Source organism: Anarrhichthys ocellatus, unplaced genomic scaffold (genome assembly GCF_004355925.1).
Source record: "Anarrhichthys ocellatus isolate YVR2014 unplaced genomic scaffold, GSC_Weel_1.0 scaffold4, whole genome shotgun sequence".
Taxonomy (NCBI): Eukaryota; Metazoa; Chordata; class Actinopteri; order Perciformes; family Anarhichadidae; genus Anarrhichthys; species Anarrhichthys ocellatus.
The window spans coordinates 10124356-10143028 of record NW_022280034.1 but is presented as its reverse complement, the minus strand read 5'-3'; the positions used below and the strand labels follow the sequence as shown (position 1 = coordinate 10143028).

Below are 18673 nucleotides of genomic sequence, written 5' to 3'. Positions count from 1 at the left end.
GGGGGGGGGGGGGGGTCCGTGGACACAGCAGAGGACTCAGGGAATCCCTTTGAGGGGTTTAGAGGGAAAATGGACATGTGAAGCAGGTGGGTCTCAGTGGAGGGGATCTGCTGGCTACCGGCTGCCTCTTGGCTCCCTGACAGCCTCGACCCCTGGCTCCGCCGCATGCAGCTGTCCCCGATAACATCATCACAGCAGACACACTGTGATGATGCAATCCCCTTGGAGACCCACTCAGGATATCCCAGTCGATTATCCTCTCATCAGAATTATGTTTTCTCTTTCATTTTGCTGGTGTTGATTACGGTTTATAAAATCAGTGATTGATTGCGTTTCCTTATAGAACTGAGGCTTTAATGTCACCTTGAAGCCATGTCGTCCTAAACACACACACAACCATTTAAGCTCTTAACCTAGAGCACCAACGTGTTTCTATATATACAAGAGTCAGACAGTGCTTAGGCACCTGCCACAATGCCTTGTCTTCTTAGAAGGAAAATCCTACAAAGCCAATGAAGGCATACCTGTGTGTGTGTGTGTGTCAACCTTCCTTGTCACTTCCCATCTCACCCTTCAGCCACTTTGACCTTCTCTCAATGCACACCACATGCAGAACGGATGGCAATGGCTCACTCAGCGACGCTCCACAGCATGATGTGCACACAATGGAGCTTTCCATTTCCATCGCTTTTCGATTTGTCTCTTGATGTACGAAGCGGATAATTACATAATAACGTATGTTTATTATTCATTTCAGTGGCATAGTGGTATGTTGAGGTTGACATTTTCATTTCCAGGTGAAACGTCTCGACAACTATTGGATGGATTGCCGTGAAGCTTGGTGCAGATATCCGTGGTGCGCCGAGAAAATGTTAGCACGATAACTTACTAAACCTACACGGTATGTTAGCTTCATAATAGTAAACATATTAGCATGCTCCCATTAGCATTTAGCTCATAGCACTACTGTTACTCTTTAAATATGCTCTACAAGTAATAATAAAAGTCAAATCTTCACCTTTTCTGTATTTTATACTTAGTTTTTTTAACATAAAATCCCCCTTGTACAGTCCCAGTGACTACAAGATACAATAACTGTTCCTAATATATCCCTCCAATGTGAAAGCCCACCGCTGCCTCACTGCAGTGTGACTTAGATTATGATCTCGCCAGCATTAGTAACTTTCCCCAATCCTGCAGCACAAGAGTGCTTTTGTCAGCACTGAAAGGCTTGTGTGGCGATACGGAGAAAATGTTGACCTACGCTTACACACACACACACACACACACACACACACACACACTTACTTACACACACTTTCACACCGTCACTCCGAAGGATCGCTTTCTTGCAAACAGCTCACCTAATGTCACTTACCCTCTCCGTACTGTTGCCATGACAGCAATTAACTGTTCAGAGGTATTCATGTGCACAACAAATTCTGCTAAAGAACTCATTGTTCATGCTCACCGTACAATTTGACCCCCGCTCATATAGCCTCAGTAGCCCACTGCTATTTGAGAGCAGAGTTAAGACTGCGTGGAATTCTAGCAAAAACCAAACACCACAAAGAAGTTTAAGAGCTACAGGGCTCGTTTATATCACTGTTACTACTACATAAGACATATTTATAAACTAGGTTTAGATATCAACAAGTCTCATTCCATGTTCATAATTCAATTTATTGTAGTGGTAAAGTACCTACAACTGATTTTTTTTTAAATCTTATTATAGTATTACATTTTTTTTTATTTGATCGTAATTTGAATTATAAATTATTGAGAAAAATTGTCTTCTAATGAATACTATTATTCTTTAATACTAGGTTTTGCATTACCGCCCTCCTGGATGATACTATTCAATAAATTGACCTATTTGATTAATGGGAAATAACATGAGAAGCATGCTCAGCAAAGCTTCACAGACAGGGTTTTGTGTTGGATGTGTTTATAAAAGGGACCCCAGAATGCAATGCATTACACAATCTATGTGGTCTGTCTGAGGCTGGGCTGCCCTTAACCACAGATCTTAGTTCAGATTACTAACGCGCAGACAGGATAGTAAATCATAAGCAGGACAGACAAATACCTGACCCTGTTTCAGCAATTATGGGCAATGGCTGCCGACCTAAAACAACTATTTTGGAAATGAGGAAAAACAAAGCGCTGGGATTGCTTTCATCTCCGTCTCCTGCTATGGCTCCTTATGCGTGCCAATGGAAGTCTAATACGCCAAAATAGGAATGTGGGCACCCGCCCACATAACAGATACATGCAAATGAAATGGATGCAAGCACACACGGTTGCTGGCGCGTGCGCGCACAAATACACAGACGCGGTTTAATTCAGGAACATACCCCTCAATGTGTTTCATTAGGCAAACAAAAAGGCTTTCAGTGGTCCAATCATAAAAGCATGCGGCCAAGCTATGAACATTGCTAATTAAAATCTGCTCAAAGAAAGCCTTGTTTTCCATTCACCATCTCCATCCAAACCCATGTCTGTGTGTACGGCTCTCTGTGTGGTGGAGGCTGCTTTTATTTCACTTGGACGGAGGCCTCACCAATAAAACATACTGATATTTCTTTAAGCTAACAATATGCAGTAATGCAGTACATTATCTGAATCGCTCAAAGCGTAATGTGTAATCGCTGGTGGCAGCGGGGGTCAATAAATGAGAGGCAATATCGTAGCATAGTCTGTTGCATAACACCTGACGCGCTCTGGGGTCTAATGAATTAGTCTTCTTATTACAATAAGATTGCCTGAAATAATGCATCAAAATGATGTAATGCGCGACACAGAGCAAATACGTTGATGAGAAGGATAATTCTCCTGCCAGCCACATGGGTCCAAAAAGTGAGGGGAGGCGTTTAACAGCCGCTTTGACAAACGAATCTTAACAATAGCTGCCAGAACTTCGAGTGCTAATGATCTAATCTTAAAGCGTCATGCCAAAGGAGGGGACTCTGTTATCACCCTATGCACATATTCTCATATGCTGCCCATCCACCCACTACGGTAAACAGAGATATTTCCATCTCGGCTCCTTTCCCTCCATCCCCTCATTTGCACGTCTCTGAGTCACACTCACACTGTCATCTTTTTTTTTTTCTCCCTTTCATTGCGACGCTCTCGCTCACTCCCGTTTTCCACGGAATCGGCACATACAGAATTTGTCAGGGAGACAAAAATGAGGGAGGAATTCAATGCCCTTTTTTTTCTCACTCTCGGGTCGGCTCCCTGTGGTGTTGGGCTTGATACCAATCCCTACGTGTCCCAATCTGCGTTTGATGTGTGCCACAAGGCTGACTCAACACAGTGAGACATACAGATGATGGATCCGCAGTCAAATTAATCTTGAATTGAGCTGACAGTGGCATGGAGGCCAGCAAACTCTTAGAGGCATGTTGCTGGAGTACCATGGCGGGGAGGAGCAAAGCAAGTGGTGCCACAGATAGTTTTCTCTTTCCACTCGCTTTCAGTTTGGTGGGATGAGATAATAAGGTGATTCGGAGGAACCTAATCTGGGGTAATTTAATAGCTAGATAGATGTGGTAACTCCCAATTGAACATGGACCAGTGTGTACAACACAGTGCCAACAGACATGTATGAGCACATACACACCTACTAAGGCACTCATCAGTTACATCCCAAATCCAAGGTGAGCAGAAGCATTAAAACTGATTTATTAGTGGGCCACAATCCAGGAAAGACATAGAGTAACATAATACAGTTCAAGTGTCTGGGGAGCTGGACTTATCTGATGGGACCTGAAAGCCTCATCGCTGCTGTCGGAAATCAACGGGAACCTGACAACAGTCGCGTAGCATCCCATGACATTGTAACCCATTAATAATGCTGCACAGAATCTCATAACTCTCCAAACAATCTCCTCATAAAACTCCACATAAGTCTCCAGCTGGTCTCCTCTCGGACACAGAAAAGCTGATAAAACCCCATGGAGCCTGGATCTTAACCCCCCCTGTATCGGCACTGTATTGCAGAGTGTGAGTCTGAAGAGCCGATGTGAGTCCGTGGTTGTGGATCTGTGTGTGCCAGCCTGAGTTCTACACATGGTTTTTAGAGTCCCGGGCTGATGGAGGTGGACATCACTCTGGCGTTATGTTTACGGTCTTGAAACAGCTTTAAACATACACACACAAAAAAAGGGCAACCCACTCCCCCCCCCCCCCCCCCATCAACCCACAATTGAGCACGGCGTCGAGATTCCAATCAGGGTCGTGCCAGCAGACTGAGGGGATTATTTATGCTGGAAAGGAGAAGGGAACCTCGAGGAGGGAGAGACACGTGTGCTGGGTTCCTTGCATTTCTACATTTGTGAGAACCAAAAGGTCTATCTTAAGGATAGCAAAATCCTCGAAAGTAAACATTTGTCCTAGCTAATTTTACAGTTGGAGTTTAGGGTTATGGTTTAAGTTACTAGGATAAGGTTGAGGAGAAGAGAAGGTTCATGTTGGGCATCGAGGGAAACACATTCACATCCATACAAACAAATCCCCCTTTGAGACAGACGACGTGACGTGGGTCGACCCGGCGTTGGCGATCGATCTCAATGAGTCAATGTGCATCATCCAGCCTGGCTCCACGACCCGCGCTCCTGACCGGGAGTGTTTGGACACTGCTCGGCTTTGGTGAACAGGCGTTTGTATTGAGGATGAGAGTCGAAAGTTTAGTTATTGTGGTTCAAACATTTAAGAGAGTACCGAACTAAAAATGTTTTTTCGTGTTATCGGCGTGGGAGATTTAGCACATCCATCCCACTCGCCTCTGGGCTCCTGTAATGGGAATTACAGAAACACAGGGAGTGCAGAACCCTTGAGCTGGCCACCATTGTGGTTCCTACTGAGCAGCAGTGCCAGTAACATTTTGTTGTGAGGTTAAGTGAAGGACAATTCTGTGGGGGCCGCCTGGTGAGAAGAAAAACCAGCAAAGTTGGATTCAAAATGTCCACGAGTGACCATAAAATGGTGCTTGCGGTTGAAATGCTGAGTTGGCTTGTTTGTACCAAAAGCAGTTTAATCCTCAAATCATATTTGTACAGCCGTGAGCCAGCGAACTATGAGCTTCCAAAGTGTTGAGCGTTTTTTTTGGGAAAGCTGATCGAATTTTGATGTGTGGTTTCAAATGTGGAGGGAGATGTTTGGTAAAGGATCCAACTTGTTGAGCAACATAATATAACAAACTTTTCCCTCAGAACTCCCTCAGGTAATGCGGTTGTGAGGATAAAGTGTTTGTATGTTGCGTTGTTAAGTGTGTGTGTGTGTGTGAGGGAGTGTGTGTGTGTGCGTGTTTTTGCATCTAAAGCCAGAATGGAAAAGGCTATACACTGCTAGAAGAGCAGTGAGCATAGCAAGTAGTCCAAATTAAGCTCCCTTTCTCCCTTTGCATTTCTATCTCTCTCTCTCACACACACACACACACACACACACACACACACACACACACACACACACACAATCATGGCCAAGATGCCTTACCAAAACAATGGCTGTCTCTGCCCGCTCAGTTCTTTGGCCTGGCAGCCTGCTCTTGGGGAGTTCTCAAACAACCCAACATTGCTGCAGCCAAGCCACATCAAAAAGCACACGCACAAAACCACACACACACACACACACAGAAGGAGGACTAAATGCTACTAATATTCACACAATTATACACTCTTCATATTTGTGAAATGCACACTGGATCAAGAGAACGGGTACAAACACACTTTGCTGCTGAGAGCATGTGTGCTCAGACACACACTAGATGAACTGTGTGTGACAAATAGTCACACACTCAGCCAGCGGCAGTCTCCTATGGCCCGCTGAGTTAGCTCCCTCTCCTACCACCAATACCACTATTGTAAATACTCCTCAATATGTATTTACACTGGGATTTCAAAACCCTGTGAAAAAAGTGAGGTGAAAAGAAAAAAGGCTGGAAAAAAAGGAAGGAATGTGTTTCAACGTTGGTCAGACAGCGGGAACCCTCAATCCTTATTATCCTTCTGCCAGAATGTGCCTTGGATTGTCCCTCTGGTGGATGAGATAGGGCAGTGGTTCCTATCCTTTCTCCTTGGAGCCCATCCAGCCCCCCCCCCCCCCCCTTCTTGAATCCATTCAAATTACCAAAAAGGCTGTCTCAGACAGGTACGTAGTGCTGAATGGGAGATTGACCCTTAAACTGTCGGCTCACAGCATGTCCTTTGACTTCACAAAACGTCTTGCATCTGTTTTCCTGGAAATATTTCTTCAACTCCGAATCGGCTTGAAGGTCAGCAATCTCCTCTCCACAGGCGAGGTATTTCCACGTCCTCAAGGCTGGAAAAGTGCATCAACCAAGAATCATTTTATAAGCATCAGGAAAATGGGACTTGATTTCCTCACAGTGGTCGATAGTGATCTCGTAAGAATTCCTTTATTTGTTTCCTGCAGTTCCACAAAACCCATAAGCGTCTGTGTGTAACAGCAAAGTTTGATGCGTTTCGTCCTGACACAGCCGGTCAAACAGTCTCCTGTTAGTAGGATGAGCCTTTCCAAAGTGTTTCACTGGCCGATGCTTGGTGATGTAGCCTGAAGGGGCTTTTTCCTTCAATCGGCTCTTACGTTCCTTTGTTTTTGCCCATCGTTGCTGCAGCCCCGTCAGTGCAGCGAGCAACAAGATGATTGTACGACAGATTATTGGATGAGAAATAAGAGTCCACGGCCATAAATATTTCTTGTTGTCTGTTGTTGTTGAGGATAGATTGGTAGACATAAAAATGTTTTGTTCCAAGTCATCGCCGTGAATTTATTGCACAAAAACGATCACCAGTCTCTGCCGAGCCTATCGTTTTTGAACTATAGTAAGAAATGCATTCTCTCTTCTCATCAGGGTACTTACAGATAAAACTCTGAATCAATTGTGTAGTTGTTCGCCAACAAGCGTGAGCATGCAATAGTGATGTGAGTCTGACGTCATCCGAATCTGCGTAAATCCTCCCCCTGAATGAATTACTTGCTCTGCTTTGAAGCTGTTTCTTAAGTAAGCTTATTTTTTCCAAATTAATAAATACAAAGTACTTTGTGCCGGTTTGTGGTGTGATGTTCTGTTCACATTAAAAATATTATTTTCGGCGCCACAACTCTTGGATTTGTCTCGGTCATGCTGTTCTCTCTCCTCTTGTCCGAGTGGCATTTCGCCGTCAGCGCAATGCCTGATGGTATGTAATGCTGAGCATTAGCGACCACTGGTTTTACACTACACTTCACGATGCATTGTGGGATACTTTAAGTCCACTATAAAGGGAATAATAATTCTCACAACAGCACTACAGAACCGCAAACTCAATATATAGACCACTATGTATGTAGTGAGTACACTTGATTGATGAACAATGAAACTGTCTCTGCAGCGCTCTCTTCTCTCTCTGTTCTCCTCTCTGCTTATTTCAATACGATGCAAATACAACTTGTTTTCTCGTAAATGCTCTTTTGCATGTGAGCATCTTTGCTTGTGGCTGGTAGATAAGGTGAAGCCCATTGGTCGGCTTCCTCTCTCATCTCAGGTCCTCTCATCGGAGACATGAGACGCTGCGTTTGTTCGCACCCCCATTCAGGACTTCGTGTACTGTACGCTGAATGAAATGCCTGATGTAGCCATTAATTAAATGCCGCTGGGCTTTTGGCTCCTGTGTCACCTGTAACCACGGCAACAACCAGCTACCGCTGGGAGGAAAGTCCTTCAGCTGTGGAGGAACGTGGTGGTGAAACATCAGCTGGGGCTGAGACGCAGTGGAAAGAGGGAGAGGAATGTATTTTGCCTGACGGTTATGTCATCTTATAAACATGTATACCTCTTTGCAAGAGGTATACATGTTTTTTTACATGTGCTTTATCCAAACAATAAGTCAAGCACATTGCTGGAGAACAAATCTCCCTCTTACACACACACACACACACCTACGGTACGTCACTCCCATATGAGAACAATTACGTGGCCTGCTCCTGTGAATAAATTAGTCTAATCAAGTTTTCTATTCCCTGACATCCGTGCCTAAATCCCTTGCTCCATGAAAAGTGCAAACCACGCCCCCATCCGTCCATTATTCCTTCTCTCCTGTACAGGGTGCACCCAGCATAAGTGGGAAAGACAGCTAGGTTTTACTTATAGCGCACAGGCTTTCATGAGCAGTCAGCACTTCCCAATTTGAAAAGGTAAAGTCAACGAGTCATGTTGTAGTTTCCATCCATGTCTGTCCAAAACGTCATCACGAGACATTTATGTGAAATTGTCACAATTAGCTTCTGAATTCTTGAGTTATGGAGTTCTTCTCTGGTTGCTTTGTGTAGGAAACACCTTTGCCTCTGAGTTCGGTGTGCATGAAGATATCAAAATAGGTGTAATGTGAGACCTTTAAGTACACTTGGTATCAAGCCTGACAGAGGGAGTCTGAACCACTTGTAAATGATCCAGTGATTAGCTGCACGTAAAAAGAGAGCTGCAGTGGGACAAAGAAAAGAGGCTAGAATAATCATCTCCATCTGGAGGAAAAATGAGTTCAAATATTCCATCCATAGGTAAGAAGAGGAACGGCTCAAAGTCCAGACTAAGAGAATGAATGAAAGAAAGATGGCCGATACATTCCTTCAGTTTGTGGGACAGAAATAAGCAACTATTTATCTGCACAGAGTTGTACGAAATTACTGATTATATGCAATCATTTTGTTGACATTTTGAGACCAAATGTTATTGACATATATTATTAGTATAGGTATAGGTATAGCCTTCAGCAATCATCTTCCAATTGGAAAGCTGAGCCGAAGGCAGTTAGGAAGCAAACCAACGCACACACACACACACACGTACACATGTGACTTACTCCTCAGGGTTAACGATCCTTTTGAGATGAAAAACATGAAAATCTATGTTCTAAGTGCATACTTTATTTTCATTTACCCCTCTGCATCTGTGCAGTTATGCTTATTCACCTATTTCTACGGGCATAAATAAATGTTGTGTGTCGGGCTACACTGAACACTCCTCTCTTTCCCTCCCTCCCTTATTTCTGGGGAAGACTTCTGTTACGTGACATCCCGCACTAGCTATACTAGTCTTGTCTCCTGGCAACAGATGTCTCCCTTTCTGGCACACTGAGAGCTCACTGTGACAGTACACCTGACATCGTATATGACCAAAAAACACTAAAGTATATGATGCAGCACATGTCCCACTGTCATTGACTTATGTATGGACAACTAGGAGTTCAGCTTCAAACACAGCATACACTTAGACACAGGAAGACAGACAAAGGCCAACCATTGGGAAACAAGTCGAGTGAACTCTCCTGATTACGTTTTCTCTATTTTTTGTTAAAGATCTAAGCAAAAGGGGGTATTTTTTGGACATCACACAGTATCCATACTCTTACAAAGCTCCATGTTTAGATGGAAAAGGCCAGTTGCTATGAAACGCACGCATTGACAGTTGAAGTAGGAAGCTAAAAGCAATATCTTACTCAAGAAAACACCTGCACCCAAGGAAAAATATCAAAGCCAATAGTTAGTAAGTGATTGAGAGTACATAATCCCAGCAGTGGTTCAGCTGTTCATACAGTCTGTGTTGAGTATGCATTAACAGCATAGTAGTAATGGGCAAATTTAACAGTAGCAGATTAGAAACACGGTGGCTTCTCACTGAACTATAATAAAATATAAAACTGGGGACATAAAGGTCAAGCTTTTTCTGAAACAGAGCGTGTGTCAGAAAGTACAAAGGGTGTCGTATGCTGTACTTACTGTAATATTGGGCTATATAAATAAAATGGACCTGATTTGACTTTTTGAATCATCATCATGACCTTCAATATGAACTGTTAATGTTACATGTAGTTGTTGCTGTCACCGTAGCACGAGACGATGGTGGCAACAACCACTGTTGGGATTACATAAAGTCTGTGATGTTCAACCATCTCCGAGTCTTTGGTCTCTTTTTCTGTTTTCCAGAGAGGAAGGCAAGGATGGATGGAGGGATGCACAGGCAGGTGAACGGATGGGACTTACTTTTTGCGCTGATTCTCCTTTCGGTCAGCGGAGCCCAGACTCTGGAAATAAGAGAAGAGAAGCAGACATTACAATCACCACCTAAGACAAATCTATTGTGGTGCTGCATCCTGAAGGGGGAACTTTGCTGGTTTTCAACGGGCTTTGTATCGTTACAATTTGGCTGGTTTGCGCGAATGAGCGATGTTCGGCTTTCCTTCATGTTAACCCATGGCCAGAGCTCCCTGCTCATCTGTTTTGGGTCATCCAGCGGACACTCGCAAACAAGCAACACGAAGGGAAGTCGAACTTGCTCATTTGCTCCCAATGCAGCGACACAAAGCCTGTTGAAAATCGTCTAAGTTTCCCTTTAAATGCTATCTTATAGAGAGCATGCTGCAAAACCACGGGTAGGCAACTCCCCTTCGATTTTGTTATATTCACGTGGGCTTGGCTGTCCTGAAAATAGCTTGTAACAAAAAACATTTAGTTAAAATGTGCTGCCCTTAATCAAAGAATCAGCAAGTGAATTAACCTAAAAAGACAATCCAATTACACAAACACGAAGACGGAGATATCAGTTTCCCCCCCTTAATTGAGTTTGGTTTATTACAGTCGAGGTGACCAACAGTAATCCACCTCTCAGCCCTCCCACCAATCTGGCAACGCCAATCGAGTGATCAATGCAGCCCCGCGAGAGCCAATTACATGGGTAATGACCTCATCGCCGGTGGAAAATAATTAGCTCCCTGAGTACAATTACAAACACGTATATCCAGTGGATCTATTTCATTCACATGCATTTACCAAAATGTGGTGTGCAAGCGCATGTGCAGGTATGCTTAGGAAGCAAGATGTGAATGTGAGACGAGGCAAGAGCAGCGACTGAGAGTTCAGAAAGTTTAAAAAAAGCCATCTCCCAGAGGATGAAGACAACCGAGCTCACAAACTCCAGATGCGGAAATAATACTTCCCGCCAACTCTGCTCAACAGGGGCCGTTTGAATACATCCCTCCAGCAGAGCCAACTTATTAGGCACACGTGCACAGAACACCCACTGACACAGAAACACACACACCTATACACAGTGCAGACACACACACACAGTATCCCCCTGCTGTCCGCCTCTTCAGGAGGTGTATAGCCCTCAGCGGTGACACTTGGTGAGACAGACAGCAGCGCACACATGAGACACTCAGCGCATACACGCACACATCGCTGGCCTCGGGCTGGAGACGTTTTTGGAGTGAAATTCTGTTGCTGTTTTGCATTTTCTTCTTTGGCAAGGAGGCTAATTCATGCTCCTGATATGACCCAAAATACAATACAATACAAAGTATTCTGATATGAAAATGTTCACTGACTCCAAAACCCCTAATTTGCCAAATGAAGATGGTCCCAGCATGCATTGGGGTTGCCAATCCTACGTAGAAGAACCAACTTCGGTCAAGTTTGACACCAAAGCCCTTAGCGAGATGGTGGTAAAGGCATGGATGTAGTCAGAGAATACCATGTTTTAAGGTGGCGCCCCCATTTATACTTTTACACCCTTTTGTAATGATTGTGTATGGAAAACAGGCCACATTGCATCACATAACCTGTAATTCTCAACTGTGGCCAAGGTTGCCTGTTAGCCAAGCACTGTTACTGGGAGGCTTGGGTGCAGGCAGCATGTTCTACCCATATCTCATGTCATATCACAAGGGAAAAGCGGCAGGTCTTGGTCGCACCAACTGTGTGGGTGTCTCCGAGCACACCTGCTACAATCAGCAGAATACAGATTTACAACCGACCACTCTATGTGTCAAGGTGTTCGGAGTGCTGCTTGTTGCGCCACCATGAAAATAGGGCCCAATTCTATCAGTAATGGACATCTACTAGTGACTTTGGTGCGAGCTCCTTTTCTATGACTCTCAGTGGTACAGTACAGTGAGTGTATCCTGCATGCCCTCCCTTTGAATCTAAAACTGAACATCAGAGAAAACGGATGTTTTGAGTGTGTGTGTGCGCACTTTTATGCGAGCAGTGCAGTGACATTTTGACCAGCAAGTGACTCTTCTCTGGCGTTTTGTGTGTGTGTGTGTGTGTGTGTGTGTGTGTGTGTGTGTGTGTGTGTGTGCGCGCGTGTGCTTTTATGTGTGCAGCGCAGTGACATTTTGACCAGTGATTGACATCTCTGTGCGTTTAAGTCTGCATACGAGTCTCATCCTCCTGGTGGGGACAGGATAGGCCATACAGAGTGGCTGACCTTTCACCTCCCCGCTCCCCCACAGTGCCCTCAGGCAGAGCCACTCTGCCATGGGGATGAGGGCAGGCAGGTGTCCGTCATTTGAAATACAGGCCTGTGTGGGGCCACCTTTCATGCTGAGGTAATGGACATGAATAAGCCGGCTGTGACTCAATTTCTTTCGGCAGAAATTTTGTCAAAATTGTCCACTTCACAAGAATACCAATGCTATTGTAGTTGATTATTTGATAACTCATTTTCAAGCATTTACTCTGATGCTCTTGTCATTTTAAATGCCCACCTCCATATTTGGAATCGTGCTGTATCAATGTCTCACAGCATGACTACATCCTGGGGGATGATTAGGATTTAATATGAAGAACCTCAAATCTATGACCAGTATGAACACTTATGACTGAACCAACAAATATAAAAAAGCATTCTCCATGTGACAGTGTGTCATGCGCAATATCCTCATGTCAAAACAGAAATATACTTTATGTAACGGTTATGGAATCAAGCTTCAATCAAAATGCTGTGAATACCATCAGAGACATTTTGCCTCTCACAAACTTGCTTCACGGTATTCCTGCAACTCGCCACCTGCATCCCCTCACATCTCTGTCCACGTGTGCACAGAAAGCCTCGCTGACAATCACACGGAAATGAGAGCAAAATTTCAAATCAGATCTAACAGCTCATGCTCAATCTCAGCTCAAACAACACCTTTCCTTCTCATTTATGAGTCGATACTCAGTCCTTAAATCCCCCTGAGCCAAAGAAAACCCACGTTTCCATGCCAATGGTGGCAGGAGACATCACACCTGACAACTATTACAGCGACTCAGTCAATTATCCTAATGATAGTGAGGAACCTATAGGAGACAATTACCTGACTTTACACATCAGGTGTAGTACATATTTGTAAATTATGTTCAAACAAATAAAAATAAAAATTCATGAAAAAATATGGAAGGGAATATATGGCTCTAATAATAATAAATACATAAGAATCAATTAGTTCTAAAATGATTCATCAGATTACAGTTTTAACACGCAGGCTCAAGTGTACATCTTTCTTAGTGTGTGTATGGATCAGGTGTGTGAATGAATACCTTTACAGCAGGTACAAACTTTGCATTCCCTCAGCGCTGTGTCATAAATATTATGCTCTAATCGTGCCAAAAGCCTCAAATGCTAAATCTTCTCAACATAATGTCTCTTCAGATACTGACTAACGAGCAAACAACAAAACACAAGCGGTCATACACACATAAAAACACCATCAAAACTGCAGAATACCTTCACTTGGTGTCCATTCATTCCAGCACTCACACACATACCTGTCGAGTCCAACCCGGTGAACCCAGTCGGAGAACGACACTCCACTCTCCCTTGATTTCTTTTTCCTCTCTTTGTTTTTAAAGAAACCCAAAGTCCTCACTGCGGTGTTCCAGTGGAGGCTCTAATTGCCGTCCACCTGTCCAACTTCAACTCTGCAGCGCCGTCCCCCCCCCCCCCCTCCCCTCCCCGTCGAACTCTCTCTATTTTCCGTTTTCTTTTTTCTGTCAAAAGCCGTTGGTCACACGAAGGTTTGTGAAGCTTACTCCGACGGCGGCTGCTGCTACCGCCACTGACTTGTTGTACTTTAATTGTGGTTGCTAGGCGATAAGCTTCTCCAATTCTGCACACAGTGTGAGGAGGGAAGGAGAGGAGAGGAGAGGAGGGGAGGGGAGGGGAGGGGAGGGGGGGGGGGGGGAGGGGGGGGGGGGGTGGGGGGGGAGGGGGGGAGGGGGGGGGGGGGGTAGGAGGAAAGGCTCATTATAGACACAGTAGCCTGAAGAGAATAATCGGCAGGGAGGAGCGGGAAAGGTTTACAGGAGGTGAAGAAGACGAGACACATGGCTGGATGGAGAAGAGGGGACCTCACAGAGCAGGTGCACCTCCTTGATTTCACTGTGGGACCTCGTGCAGCCTGGAGCGCTTAAGCCCGGAGCAACAGCACACTCAGAGGATTTGTTATAATACGTAAAATGTACAAGCATTTAAAGAATTGCTGAACACACATTCATTGAAACCCTGTTACTTCTCTGCCTTTAAAAAAAAATAAAAATGGTTGGGTTGGTATTAGCTTTGCGCTCATTAAAACAGGGAACTTGAGGCTACGGCCTTGTTGTCTACTATTGTTAAGAGTTGTTAGAGTCAGCAGTAAATAAACAATTAGCTAATTAACAGTTTGAGCCCACAACTCCTTACTGCTAATTGTTGTCTTTTATCTAGATGTCTAAAGCTCAAACTAGCCTTTGTGTGTGTATAAAAATACTTACTAATGGCATTCCACGCCACTGTTGCATTTGTCAGATTGATGAAAGCCTCATATGGCGTTTATATAAAGTGAGCAAGAACACAATCTGGTACGGTGAGCGATATCTTTGATTAGCCAAGAACAGCAGCTAGTCATCAACATACAGTGGTTGAGTATAAAAATAGATTTTAGAGCAAGATACCAATATGTCACAGTTTAAATATAGAGTGATTTATACTACACCCGTCCAACTTACCAAAGTGGAACTGCGAGAGTGTGAGAGTTCAGTCACTTCAACATGCCAATGATCAGACATATTCATATTAGATAGAAACATAATGCAGTGCAGCATGGGTAGATTTCTGCATCAGAGTAGAGAGCCAGTTAGTCCCGATCACCATTCTGTGAACATGCGGTGAGTGACTCACATGGGACCTATTGACTGGTGATATTCTTGAGACAATATTCACATAAGAGGTGAGCATGCGACTCTGATAAGGCGCTGTGACGCGTAAATGGCATCAGCTGTGTGTGTGAGTCATTTCCTTTTAATTAAGTAATATATATTCAAAGTTATTCAAACCGGAAGAGAGACTTACATGGTGACCTGTGGTACTACAGTTAATAAGCACACATATGCTCAATGGATTTTGTGCCCCCCAAAAAAAAGTCTCATTCTGGTCTGTTTTATTACAGCACACGGAAACACGAAATATGATTACAGCGTAGCGACTTTTCTTTATTCCTGTTTGTGTTAATGTGTATCTTATTTATCTGGGTGTATTACATTATAACCCTAACCCTAACAATAGCCGTGTTTTCATTCAAATTTTAAGTGACTTTTAAGCAAACTTTTGAAATGTCGCGAAAAAGAAATGTGATTTGCCGTGTTTCTATCAACTGGTTTGTGGTGAATAAACTTGGCTGGACAGCTACAGCGTAGCTTCCTCAGAAGTTGGCGTTCTAGGCTATGCCCGGCTCTAATAACACATGTGAATGAACATGCGATGAAATAAATAGAGAGAGGTCTTCTGGAATTTGTCTCAATTGGGCATGTTTGAATTGTTCTCACATGTCAGCTAGCTATCTCCGCCAGGAGAATCAGGCCATGTGCTCTCATGTGTGCGTCCATGAGTGAGTGAGTAGCTCCGTGTTGTCCACGCCTAATCTTGCATTCTGCTGCAGCCATCTGGATAATCATTTTCGGTGGCCAGTTATGGCTGCATGCACACGGAAGACGGGAAGCATTTGCGCGTGAGGAAGAAGAAGCCAGCCGAAACAGCTGATCCAACATGTGAGTTAGATGTTTGCTACGTCAGAATTTATTCGGCAAAGGCGTTTCCATAACCGATTTAGCATTTCAACTCCTTTTTGACAAAAGCAAAATCTATTTCAAGCAAGCTTAAAAACCTTTTTGCACAACTGAGGAAGTTAAAAGAGGATGATTGGAGCTGACCAGTAAGCACATCATGCGTCCTCTTACAGAAATGGCCCACCCGCTCAGACGTTAGCTCAGTTGGACGTCAATATAAATCAATTTAGTCACGGAATCTACAGTGTGCTTCGTGTCTGGCGACCTTTAGTGTGACTGTGGGTAACTGCTGCGGTTGAGTCTCTGTGGGTATACGTATATGTGCATGTACGTGTGTTGTCATGGCGTCTTATGACTCACTGCGTGTTTTCGGTGCCTGGCTGTGGGCACACACAAATCTCTGCCACCTCATTGTCCGGTGAGCGAGTGCTGTGCCGTCTGAGCACAGAGCGGTATAGGAAACATTACTCATAGCCGGTGGAAATGTCAAACATGTCGGCATTGCTCTGAAAGGATACACAGGAAATACTGTCATACTTTTCTTTTTTTACCCCGCCCCCCAATTCCTTCTTGTGTCCATCCATGCCTCCATCCACCCTTGCTTTGCACAAACAATAAAATCCACCTGTCAATTTATCCAGCTGAGACTAGAGGCGATGCTGGCACCCAGCATGCAACAGTGAGGGGCCGCAGCAGGTTGTCCCAGCACCTGTCAGTCAGGAGAAGCTTTTCTAATTATAACTCGCACACAATTACGCACATCCCAATACATCCAAATGCACACACACACACACACACACACACACACACACACATAAACAAAACCAGCACCCATTCTCATAAATGCGCACACACGTTGAGCAATATCCTTGATGGGCTCTCAATGGGTTCCGGGTGGCCTTTCCGTGTATCCTTCCTATCCAGGCTTCTGGGAGGAGATTGTGACAGCTGGCTTCAGGTTACAATCTGTGCAACCTATAATATATGTATAATACATGTATATGTATAATGTATAATATATATATACATTATATATATATATACACACATTATATATACTGTATATATATATATATAATCTAAAAAAACTGCTGTTAGATTTGAACTGTGAGTGACGAAGGTGAATAGAAAAATGTTCCATCTTCTTGCTCGATGAATACATATTGCTGTTGAAGGAGGAGCAAAGCAATAAAATGCAAATCTGTCTCCAAGTATAAATGCACAGATGTAGCTCTTAGCGATGGGGCGACTGTGGCTAAGTGGCTAGCAGATAGCAGGGCCGTCTTTCAATCAGAGGGTCGGCGGTTCAATCCCCGGCTCCGGCTCTGCTAGTCGCATGTCGATGTGTCCTTGAGCGAGACACTTAACCCCCAAAATTGCTCCCGTAGTTGTGGCTACGGTGTAGAAATGTGATAGACTCTGAATTGTAAGTCGCTTTGGATAAAAGCGTCTGCTAAATGACTGTAATGTAATATAATGTAGCATGTTTCACAGAGCCACTTAGACAAAACATTACAGCAGCCTTGAGGTACAACCCGTCCGCCACTGTGACCAACGAGCAACAACCGGCCAGTAAATTTGCCGAAACTGTGAGTTCTATGACACACACAGCCATCTGCTGTCCTTATTGCTAGTTGTCGAATCAACGAGCTCAGTGACTTTTCACTGCTGAATCGATTGCCAGATTTGTTTGGACTGAGGGCAACTTTCTGCATGCTGCGGTGACAAAGCACAACCCAATTACAAACAACAGCTCCAAGCAGTCAACTGGGGGCCTCCTACGCATCTGGGTTGGCAGAGGGAGAAGGAAGGGTGAGAAGGTGAAAGAGAAGGAGAGATGTAAAGCAAAGGAAACACTTTAATAGAAAGAAATGGAGAACAAAACTGAGAGAATGAAGGGAAAGATGGTAAAAGGAAGCCAAATAAATTGAAATTATGTACAGTGGTTCTTGGTGTAATTATACCCCGACTCTTTGTTATTCTAAAAGTTGAGAAAGATTTAGAAAAATATGGTAAGTGTTGGGCAAAAGCTTTGCACAAATCATCACAAGGAGGTTCTAGGTTTACACAAAGATTTCATGAAGATCTAGTTCATTTTTTACAGAATACACACAGCAATACGCTCCTTAAATCTAGAACGATGTGGAGGTACCATATTGTAGGATGTGAACAGTGCGCCTTTTTTCCCTCGTGCTAATCCATTTTCCATTGTGGCGGTATAGACAGAATTAACAGGGCTCTTAAAAACTTCTGAGGCAAAGCAACAAGAGGGAAGGAAAACAGATGACAAAAGAAGAGCTGACAAACAGATACATGACAAGAAGGAAACAAATGAACAGAAAGACTGGGAGGCTAAGGAGACAGATAGCTCGGCACGTACGCATTTACAGGTGAGCAGGTGAAAACTACAAGGTGACCGAAAGACAAAGTTTCAGCTGGCATCACGCGTGCGTGTTCACTGACCAATCAAAACATGTCAACAGCGCTGGATGATGAGAGAGTGACAGGGCGGGTCTTCTCTCCCTGTCTCACTGTCTCCAGTTTTACAATGCCATTATTTGTACAGGATTCCCCCTCCCAAGTCTTGTGGTCGGGGGACCAAAGGGACCAAAACATGGCTTATAAATCAACACAGCAGAGAGAGACTATGGATATTTACCCATAAATCACTGCGGCGGAGCCACCTACAATCAGACTAATGGGGCTGGAAGACGTGCTGTCATCCAAGCCATGATGTCACCATAGCCTGAGCCTGTGGGTGTTGATGTTGGTGGTGGTTCTGTGTGTGTGTGTGTGTGTGTGT

The 18673-nt window shown here is 44.1% G+C and overlaps 1 protein-coding gene across 3 annotated transcripts in view; it reads right to left on the bottom strand.

Annotated features, from left to right (window-relative positions):
* ankfn1b (ankyrin repeat and fibronectin type III domain containing 1b) overlaps window positions 1-18673 on the bottom strand; it is a 115684-nt gene that overhangs the window by 36496 nt on the left and 60515 nt on the right. For 2 of the 3 annotated variants that reach the window (XM_031843820.1, XM_031843819.1), the window contains one exon: window positions 10048-10088. In XM_031843820.1, the coding sequence (XP_031699680.1) occupies window positions 10048-10088 (41 nt within the window). Of the gene's footprint in view, window positions 1-10047; window positions 10089-13596; window positions 13664-18673 lie in introns of those variants that run through there. The other variant, XM_031843821.1, reaches the window with a different exon arrangement.